Source organism: Tenebrio molitor, chromosome 6 (genome assembly GCF_963966145.1).
Source record: "Tenebrio molitor chromosome 6, icTenMoli1.1, whole genome shotgun sequence".
In the NCBI taxonomy this organism is placed as follows: Eukaryota; Metazoa; Arthropoda; class Insecta; order Coleoptera; family Tenebrionidae; genus Tenebrio; species Tenebrio molitor.
Genome location: NC_091051.1, coordinates 19558679 through 19568932, shown reverse-complemented (window position 1 = coordinate 19568932; position 10254 = coordinate 19558679). Strand labels below are relative to the sequence as shown.

The window sequence follows — 10254 nt, the reverse complement described above, 5'->3', positions numbered from 1 at the left end:
CGTGATCTATATAATTTGAATTAGTCTATTCTTACAATATATTTTTATAACATCTGTGTATTTAATACTACAACGTAAAATTTTTCTTCAGTATTTAAAAAAAACAAATTATCCATTTTGTCCGCATAACACTCATCATTTTGAATCAGATTTCGAAAATTCTGTAACTGAGAACTGATGATTCGTGTTTTAGAGAGCCCGAGTCGATAAGTTAGGATTCTGTACTGTCATGTCACTTGACGTGTGTAACATGACGTGTAAATAACCAACTAACCTAAATTAGTTCGGAAATTCAATACGGTGAACGAAATCAGTTTTGTTAAAAGTTTGTTATTTAATTATTCGCGATGGTTTTAATGACAATGATAGCCCGTGTGGCTGACGGACTTCCGTTAGCTGCAACAATGCAAGAAGATGAACAGGTAGTCAATAACACACCTAAGCGTTAAATCTTTATTAATCCACTCAATTTGCAGTCCGGTCGTAGCATTTTAGACTACCAAAATCAAGCGAAAATGTTGTTTCGTAAATTGGGTCCACAGTCTCCACCGAGATGTACAATTGAAACTGGACCGTATTTGTTCCAGTAAGTGTTCAGTTCTCATTTTTACATAGTGTTTCATCATGAGTATGTAACTTTGCAGTTATTTAATTGAATACGAAGTTTGTTATTTAGTGTTATGTGAAAAAAATTACTCCAAAAGATTGGCTTATTCGTATTTGGAAGATATAGCACAAGAATTCCATTCGCAACATGGTAAAAGAGTGAACACAGTCACTAGACCGTACACATTCATCGAATTTGACACATATATTCAGAAAGCGAAAAAAGTGTTTACTGATTCAAGGTCGCGACGTAATTTAAACACCATAAATAATCAATTGCAAGATGTTCAACGGATTATGGTTCAAAATATTGATGATGTTTTGCAAAGAGGCACAGTGCTTTCAGGTATGTTTTTTTACAATTTTATTGATTGTATTGATGGTGAATTTGCAGAGCTCGACACCAAGACGCAAAATCTCTCAATGTTGACCCAAAAATATAAGAAGGATGCAAGTTACCTGAATACAAAGTCAATGTATGTTAAAGCAGCAGCAGGATGTATTGTCGTTCTAGTTTTCTTTTTATACTTCTGGGTTCTGTAGATAATGGGGAGAGACCGAACAAGTGTATTTTGCAATCACTACTATGTGATAATGTTAATTCTTTCCTACTGGGAATCTAATATATTTCTGGTCTAGATATTGTATTTAATTTAATAAAAAGCATGGTTTTATTTTTACATACTTTCTTCTTATGTGGATGATAGTGTGATGTTGCCAAACTGAATATTTTTGGATTCATTTCTTTTTCTAGTTCATGCATAATTAATATGAATAGAATTATGCCACTAAGTTCACCACAATTTATTGGAAACCTTTTTTTCCTTTATAAACATTTTAGTGAATTTAATTTTGGTATAAATAACAAGGTAGTAATTATTTTTTAATCAGTTGTACAGTAGTATCAACTTTATAACTGATATTGTGTTATTAAAATATACTTTTTATGATTATATTTTGAGCATGTTTTTTTTTTTGTTGTCACCGAGATTTAAACTTGTAATTTTTAATTTGTTTTTCTTTTGTCATTTCATTTATTTTTCTTTTTTCTATTAGGAAGATAAGAAAATAAATGATTTAAATGATAATTTTCTAAGAAACAATATTAGTATCACAATGCTGTTTCCCATGCCGTTAAATCAATTGTTAACTGATTGAAAAATAAAACAAACAAATGGGATAAAATGATTTTAAATTTCCTCAACTGGTGAACGATCTAACAAATGATCGTGTTACGAGTAGGTACCACCGGCGATTACCAAAGACACTTTCCATCCTTGGCATCGACCACGTAAGTATTTCTACCTTCGTTTTGGTCGCCTGATCATCCCTTTTCAACTTCAGGGCCACAAATGACCGCTAGAAATTAGAATTTTTACGAACCATGAGAAAAATGAAACCTTTATTGTTTTGGTAAATAGAAGTCTGTTGCCGATTTCAGTACAAAATTTTTTCCCGCATTAATTTGTGATACCAAAATAAACCCGCTTACGCAATGTAGTGACTTTGGGATAATTAAAATTTTTACATTAAAAATTAAATTAAATTTTTGAATTAAAATTTATCATTTACTCAAGAAATGGTAATTGTCTACTTGTGGAATTTTCGCGTTTTTTCTACCCAGACACCCTTAGGGCGTCCTCCTATATCGTTTCCCACCGCTCAAACCTTGTGTAAATGCCCTTGTTTTTCTCTCTTGTTGTGTTTCAAGGTCGCATTAATGTCTAGTATAACTAAAGGACAAGGAAAATTCATTTGTACAAGGTTTGAGTGGTGGGAAACGATGTAGGAGAAAGCCCTGAGGCTGTCTAGCTAGAAAAAACGCGAAAATTCCACAAGTGGGTAAAGTAAACAATTACCAAAAACCGTTATGTAAGGTACCAATTTTTTACACCATCATTTTAGTAGTTGGATCATCCATAAAAAATAACAAAAAAAATTGAGGTTGTCATTGAAAAAAACTAATGATGACGTCATTGTGTAAAAATACATGTCGTCATTAGTAAAATTTGTAGGTCACAAGGCGGCTAATTAAAAAATAAAATTGACCAGTCCGAGCGTTTGCTTGAAAACAAATATAATAGGTAGGTAATATTATAGGTAGATTTTGTTCCTTTCATCACCATACTGTAGTTATACATACATAGCATTGCGCATGGGCAAATGTTTTGTCTACGTTTTGTCCAATGCATTTCGTCGACTTGCGAACTTGTTTCTCCCACTTCCAAGAAAATACACACTTCCCGCCAATCCCGCGTCCGGCCATTAAATTGCAGCCGTTGTCGGTCGTACCGGTAAGCAGTTAAGCACGTTTTGTATTCGAGTGATTCAAGACAAATTCCGTTTTCAAGTGATTAGTTTGAACTATCAGCTGAAGAAGATGCAAGTTTTTAATGACAATCCGTGTATGTGTCTTTTCGTGTACCTAGTTTCTTTCGGTTCTCGTGTTCCTTTCAACGAATTGTTAGTGTTGAGTGACTTTCCAACGCATTTGGGGGGCGATGACAACACTTGGTAAGTAATTCTATTTATTATTTAAACTTTTGCAAGATTCTCAAATCATTTGTCTAATATTACAAGGATGCATGAAACTTAAAACAAATAATACAGGGTGATTTACGAGGAATAATGAGCCCGGCGGAATAGAAAATGCAACCCACAATACATTGGAACAAAAAGCCGGACATCGAAGCAGTAAATGTCCGGGTTTTTCTCCTGATGAATTGCGGGTTGCATTTTCTATTCCATCGGGCTCATTATTCCTCGTAAATCACCCTGTATATTTTGGGGTAATCTTCTATAGGCTCTGCCATTTCTATTGAAACACCACCTGTTGGATTTTTCCTAAAATTTAGCAATGTGTAACAGGTTCGGTTGGTTGTAAAACGGCTTTTAGTGAGAAATTTGAAATTTTGACATTTTCTAGTTCCTAAAACGTCAAAGCAAATCGCTGTCAAAATAAATATTTTAAATTGATAAATCAATGATCTAACTACACATTTAACAATTACATATTTATCTCGTCGACGCATCGTGCATTCTTAATATAATTTAATATAAATGTTAATAGAAATCTAAAAATTTTACGCCTGCGAATCCTACCACCACAAATGTGAGTGAGTGGGTTTTTAGCGTGGTTATCTGTCGTTGTTAGTGTTCCTGCTGGAAGGTAAAACCCAAGGGAAACTCAAAGAATTTTAATCAATGAACAAGGAAATTACAAAATCAAAGGATTGGCGCCAGTTTTGGAATCTTGAAGGATTTTGCCTCTCAGGTGTGATTGGATAATTCTGTAGACAGTAATATCAGATATCTGGAAAAAGAATTTGGTATTATGGGGGTATGTGGGCAATGTGGGGTAAGATTGTAAGGATTAAAAAAAATCAGGACTTTGAGGAACTCAAAACTCATAATTGAATGAATTGGGGAAAAGTTTAAGTAAAAAAATAATTATTTTGGTTTATTTCAATGTACTTATATGTATTAAGTATTTTAATAAACTACACTTGCTGAAATGCTTTTTTTTATTGAATTTTTCTTATGGTGAAACCACAGAGGATGAACGAAACTTACACGTAACCTCACTTTTCTGCTGTTAAAGTTAAATGAGTTATAATAATAACAAATAAAACTGCACTCGCTGAAAGTTTAGCTGAAGAGATGAATATCAAAGTTAAAATTTAGATTTTAGAACAATAATTTAAGATGTCCCCTTAAGGCGCATGTGCCAAGTGGCGTGTGAAAAAAAGTGCGGGATTTAATTTTGATGTTATAGCTAAATGTTAGCAAATGTAAATACGTTCTAAGCCGAAGACGCTCACGCTTTTTAGAATGATAGAAAGACGCCTTTTTTAACTTACAGAAAAGATTTATGAAATTTCAACACAAATTTTTCTGACTGACCACATTTGGTGACTTAAATGCAGTTTATCATATAATTTAATAAGAGCTCTCTTCATGTCAGCACCCATAAGGACTCGTTTTTTCTATTTTGCTCTATTTTCGCGAAAAAACAATAAATTCTTGATAATTATTGGTTTATAATTGAACGAAAGACGCGTTGAGTCAAATATGACATGACATTCAACAAAAATCAAGACTGGCAATAATAGTCAAAAAATTACTAAACATATTTGCAGCGTTGCCAAACTGACAATCAACAGGTGGTGTTTCAATAGAAATGGCAAAGCCTATAGTTTACGTAGACTGCGCATCGCATTGCGCACCGTGCTAAATGTGTAGCGTTGCCAGACTTATGTATTTGTCTTGAATAAGCGAAAATTCTCAATTATAAGATCACGGTACGTAATATTTCAAAGCGTTTTCATCTCGCGACATCGGCAATTTGTGTGTTAAAATTATTGGGAAATCTTGTAGTTTATAATCTATTCATTTTGATTGTGACCACTCCCTAGTAAGTTTTCAGTTGCTAGGTTATTGATAGGGAATTGTAGATAACACTAAATCCAGTCGCAGTTGGCAACTCTCGGAGGCGCCATTTTGACAGAAACGTCACGCTCACAGAAGACAGAACGGAGAACGACTTGCGCAAAAGTTTTTCGACGTACACTGTGCGCATATCTATAAAATTGAGTTTTGGTACAAAATTTTAGAATTCAAAAAAAAAATGCCACGTCGTTTTCTCAAAGTTAGGACCAAACGGTTAATATTGACTTGTTTCGAGACATTTATTGAAGCCAACGGGAAAACAACTCACAAAGACGAACATCACCAATAAAGTTAACTCTATTTGTGCTTTTTTGTTGTACATTTTGGCCAGTAAGTGTTGTAGTTTGATACCTTCTGCCTTTTCATCCCCTGTAAATCATTTTTTTGAACTTTCTGTCTGATTAGTTTTTATCTGAAAATATTTGTATTAATCAATGCTAATTGAAAGTTCTGATTAGGTACCTTTAGTAATCCCCAGGTATTTTTCGCGTTTGTCTTACTGCCAAATGACCATTTCATTCGTTCTTCATTAATATCGAGAATTGCATGAGGTGATTTCGAAGTTTTTACGTTAAATAATCTGTACCTGGATATAACCCCACTTTTCAACAGACGTGATCAGTATCACAGAATCAGACAGACGTTTTTAGTATCTCCTACTTCAAATATTGATTTCCGTTATTAATATTGATAAATACATTAAAATCATTGCTTTACTGCCATGGTCAAGTTTTGACAATTCTGACATTTTCACATCATGTTCACACCACACAAATATTTAGTGTAAAACGTATGCAGCACACAGCTAAACAGCGCCTACTATGTTTTTCGTTGTGGTCACAATCAAAATGAATAGGTATTATGTCGCTATCTCTACGACTACCCATCGCTTTGCGCACCGTACTAAATGTGTATCAGCGTTTTCAGACTAATGTATTTGGTTTGAATAAGAAAAAAATTACAATTATAAGGACACGTGACGCATCACTTCAAAGTGTTAATTTTGCGACATCGGTAATATCGTGTTTTTTAAATTTTACCTCAAAAGTAGGCGTTGGAAGAGTGGATTGTGAACGCACCACGGTTTGCAGATCATGTATCCGCTGTTTAAAACTAACCTCACTTTTTATTTTACGTTGTTTGTGTTTTTCACGGCCTCCTAGATTTATAAGAGACGAGTCTCTTATGAATCTAGGAGGCCGTGGTGTTTTTAAATACTGTGTAGACTGACGAACGGTGCGTTCACAATCGACTCTTCAATGCCAATTTTCAGGTGAAATAAAAAAAAACATCCGATCAAATATGTGTTCTGTTTAGGAGTTTTCTGCATAACGTAGACAATTTCAAACTAGCCTTTATCCCTGATTAACAAGATTCATTGGGCAGTATGCATAAGAATAAGCATTTGCTTATACTATATGTTTGTCTTTTTCTATCTAATAGAGTCCATGTATTTCTATCTCTCACTAATACAAGTAAAAGCATTTGCTAATGGTTTATGCATACGACCCATTGTTGCCAATTCAACTCGCAATTTTGTGTGGTTTTCTTAAAGAAATATGTAAATATACCGGGTGTATTATGAAAAACCTTTGGTGCTATAACTTCCTTATTTTTTATCCGATTTAAATAAATGATATGTCAAACAAAATCGTTTTAAATGGGCTACAATTTGAATTGATCCAATATTTGTTCTTGAGTTCTGTTTTTGACAAATGGTAGTCAACTTTTTTTTTTCAAATGGCACTACTGTTAACTTTTTTTGCTCAGTTTTATAGAGATTTTTATTTTAAATATGAAAATGTAAACAACCATGCTCATGCATAGAAACAAAAAGAAGAAATTAAAAATGAATTTTTTAAATCAACCAGTCTCATTAAATAGTAATAAAAGTGCATTCTAATTTTGCAAAGTGACTAAGACAGCTATGGACATTCAAGACAATGTCTATTTGACTCCGGCCAATAACAGAGATGATTTAATAAAAAGAATCGTAGCAGTATGTGAACAAATACCACCAGAATTTTTATTAAACGCCGCAATGGGCGTCAGTAGAAGGTGTTGAATGTGCCTTAGAGAGAATGGAGGTAATTTCAAACATTTGCTATAGTAAAGTTATGGTTACTTGATTTTTGGAAATTCAATTTTTTTTATTAAAACAATTTTTTTATTTTTTATTTTAATGTTTGTGTATTCAGAAGATAAACATCTATCAGAATTAAGATAAAAAAATATACATCTATCAGAATAAAGATAAAAAAATATACAGTGCAACTTAAAAAAACAAAGTTAGCTGCGGTCTGTCAAAAAATACAATGTTAAAAAAAATCATAGCATGTCGGGCTATAGTGTTTCTAAAACGATTTTTTTTTGACGTATCATTTGTTAAAATCGGATAAAAAATAAGGAAGTTATAGCACCAAAGGTTTTTCATAATACACCCGGTATAAATATAACCCATTGAATCGTATAATAAAATCAAACTATGATGAAGCCTGTTCTTCGCGAATCCAAGCGACACCGGGGCCGTCATGTTTTTTTACTGCCACCTCCGAAATTACGACTTCTAGTTGAACATTTGGTATATGTGACTGGTGAATCACTAAGAACTTTTCTCGATGATTGATACCATTTTTTCATAAATGATTTGCGTCCTGCAAAAACGAAATTATTTAACAATCCAATTTAATTTTTGTAATTTTGATTGCTAATGCTTATTATATTCTTAATATTATTCTAACGTTTAGACCGGGACTTTTTGTATGAGTAAGAGAAATCGACAATTTTAAGAATATAAACCTGCAAAAAAAAAACCAGCTAATTCTTGGTGCATAACACATCTCCTCGGCATTATTTTAACCCTCTGACAATATATCTACAATTTTTGTGACAAGCACTACAACACGAGTCATAGAGGACCCTTTTTGGAAATACATATAATAAGCAAAAATAACTTTATTTTTTAAATAAAAAAATACAAATTGAATAACATTCTGACTTAACAGTAGGTAGGTAAACATAACTAAAGAAAAAAAAAATACAGGGTATTTCATGAGTGATAATGAGCTCGACGAAATTAAAAATGCAACCCACACTACATTTCTAAAAAAAGTTGGTTACTGAAATTAAAATATCGAACTTTTTTCGAAAATGTATTGTGGGTTGCATTTTGACTTCGGTCGTGCTCATTATCACTCGTGAAATACTTTCTATACAGTACTGACAAATACTTAAACTGTGCTCTGCACAAATTTATCTTCGGCATTTGATGCATTGGTGACGGCCTATTCTATCACGGACCCTGGGGCAAATGGCACAGCGTTTGCTTGAATGTTCAACAGAAGGTCGAGGTGCAGTTGTTTCTTGTTCAAAACCCAAAATTTCCATAATTGACGCCCTCAAATTATAAGGAAGATTTGTCACTTCAAGTCGCTTTCTGAGTTGTTCCTCGGCAAGTTTTACTCCTAAGATCTTTTAAAAACATTCTTCTGGATTTAGAATTACCATAATTGTTGACTCTATAGATAACATAGGTATTTATCACTGCAGCATCTAACATTCCATAAACTATTCTAAGCGGCCTTCTTCTAGATTTTCTCGTAACACAGTTTGAATGGCACAACTGCTCAAATGTATCTACGCCTCCCTTTGTAGCGTTATAAAGTGAATTGCATGCATTGTTGACAGAAATAAAACAATCTTGTTTTTTTAGGAGAGTGAGAAAATGGTTTTGGTAGCATCAAAAGCTAAGAATGTTGATGGGAAATTGTTCTTCTTCTTGGTCAAAAATTCTGGAGGTGTTTCTGGTTTATTTTTGCGTAATGTTCCTATTAATGTAAGACCATTATTTAGCAGTTCAAAAGCTAGAATAATAAAAGTGAGCCAATTGTCGACCGTCACGTTACGATTGGTGTTATAAATTGCCTTCATCATCCGATTCTTCTGATTCAGCGCTAGCCTAATCTTCAACTATATATTTCATCCTCTAACTCGTTACCATCTGATTAATTTGCATCTGCCTCTATATCAGTGTCCTCATTATCCGATTCTTTCACTTCATACGCCCTAACGATCTCCTCTAGCTCTATTTCGGATAAATAGTGACTACACGAAGCCATCTGCAAAAAACATACACAATAACACGGGAATTGTAACACATCAGTAGAATTATCAGTTATAATACCACGAGTAGTCAAAGATTGTCGAATATTTTTGTGGTGGTATTACGAATGGTCATTCGCTTTATGAACACCATGAGTGCTACGCACTCATGGTGTTCAAAAGCGTAATGACCATGAGTGTTACCATCGGAAAAATATTCTACTATCTTTGACTACGAGTTGTATTCAACAGACTATTCAATGAACCAAATCAATTTTTAAAATAAAAATTTTCAAAGCTAACTTCGTAAGAAAGTAATAATTTCCTTGAATAAAAATAATAATCAAGGTTTGTTTAAAATATTCACCTCGACCACTAGTGGAATAGTCAGTTATATTTTCACTAGTGGAATATTCGCTGGAATTTTCTGTTGCTAGGCTACGAAAGAAAATATCTGCTATTTTATTGGTTAATATTTGAAAAATAACAGGTGAATTGAATAGTCTGTTGAATACAACTCGTAGTCAAAGATACTAGGATATTTTTCCGATGGTATCACTCATGGTCATTACGCTTTGAACACCATTCGTGCTACGCACTCATGGTGTTCATAAAGCGAATGACCATTCGTGATACCACCACAAAAATATTGATAAATATTGATGATTTAAACTTAACAAAAATAGATTTATTACGAATTTGTGACAACTACAAGGCGTCTTGAACGTTTAGCTGCTCAAGTAGAAGTGACCAGTGTTCCCGCCAGGTGTTGAAAATTTGTACTAGATTACAGCCTAAAATTGTACTAAACTGGGTCTAATTGTACTGACGCGGGAAATTTGAAAGAAAAATGTAAAAAAATTAAACATTTTTATTCCAATAAAACAAAGAACATCTTATAATGTTAATATAACAAAAAAACATACAAAGAAAAATTTATTCTAACGTAAATATAATACTTTAAAGGTGGACTGTTGATAGTCTTTAATTCTTTAATAAATCAGTCTTTTTCTTTTTGTCTCCATTATTACACAAAGATATTAACACATATTACCAAATTTATGGCCCTTGGAGTTGAATGATATGTATTCTTTAATG

General features: G+C 33.1%; 2 protein-coding genes across 4 annotated transcripts in view; both read left to right on the top strand.

Moving 5' to 3' along the window:
• The first annotated feature begins 221 nt into the window (after positions 1–221).
• On the top strand, positions 222–1286 carry Sec22 (vesicle-trafficking protein SEC22). Its single transcript, XM_069051470.1, has 4 exons — positions 222–422; positions 477–586; positions 645–952; positions 1001–1286. Exons 1-4 carry the CDS (start codon positions 348–350, stop codon positions 1147–1149), a joined length of 642 nt encoding a protein of 213 aa, XP_068907571.1. The 5' UTR covers positions 222–347; the 3' UTR covers positions 1150–1286.
• A 1526-nt stretch (positions 1287–2812) lies between these two features.
• The window catches only part of LOC138133771 (uncharacterized), a 285987-nt gene continuing 278545 nt past the window's right edge, over positions 2813–10254 (top strand). For all 3 annotated transcript variants that reach the window (XM_069051731.1, XM_069051730.1, XM_069051727.1), the window contains exon 1: positions 2813–3120. The gene's annotated coding sequence lies outside the window, so the exon portion shown is untranslated. The remainder of the gene's footprint in view (positions 3121–10254) is intronic.

Bases quoted from the DNA above. Each gene is read 5' to 3' on its own strand.
- Sec22 (XM_069051470.1), top strand. From the start codon at position 348: ATGGTTTTAATGACAATGATAGCCCGTGTGGCTGACGGACTTCCGTTA. The intron at 423-476 runs GTAGTCAATAAC...CTCAATTTGCAG, and splicing joins CAATGCAAGAAGATGAACAG to TCCGGTCGTAGCATTTTAGA. The intron at 587-644 runs GTAAGTGTTCAG...GTAACTTTGCAG, and splicing joins ACTGGACCGTATTTGTTCCA to TTATTTAATTGAATACGAAG.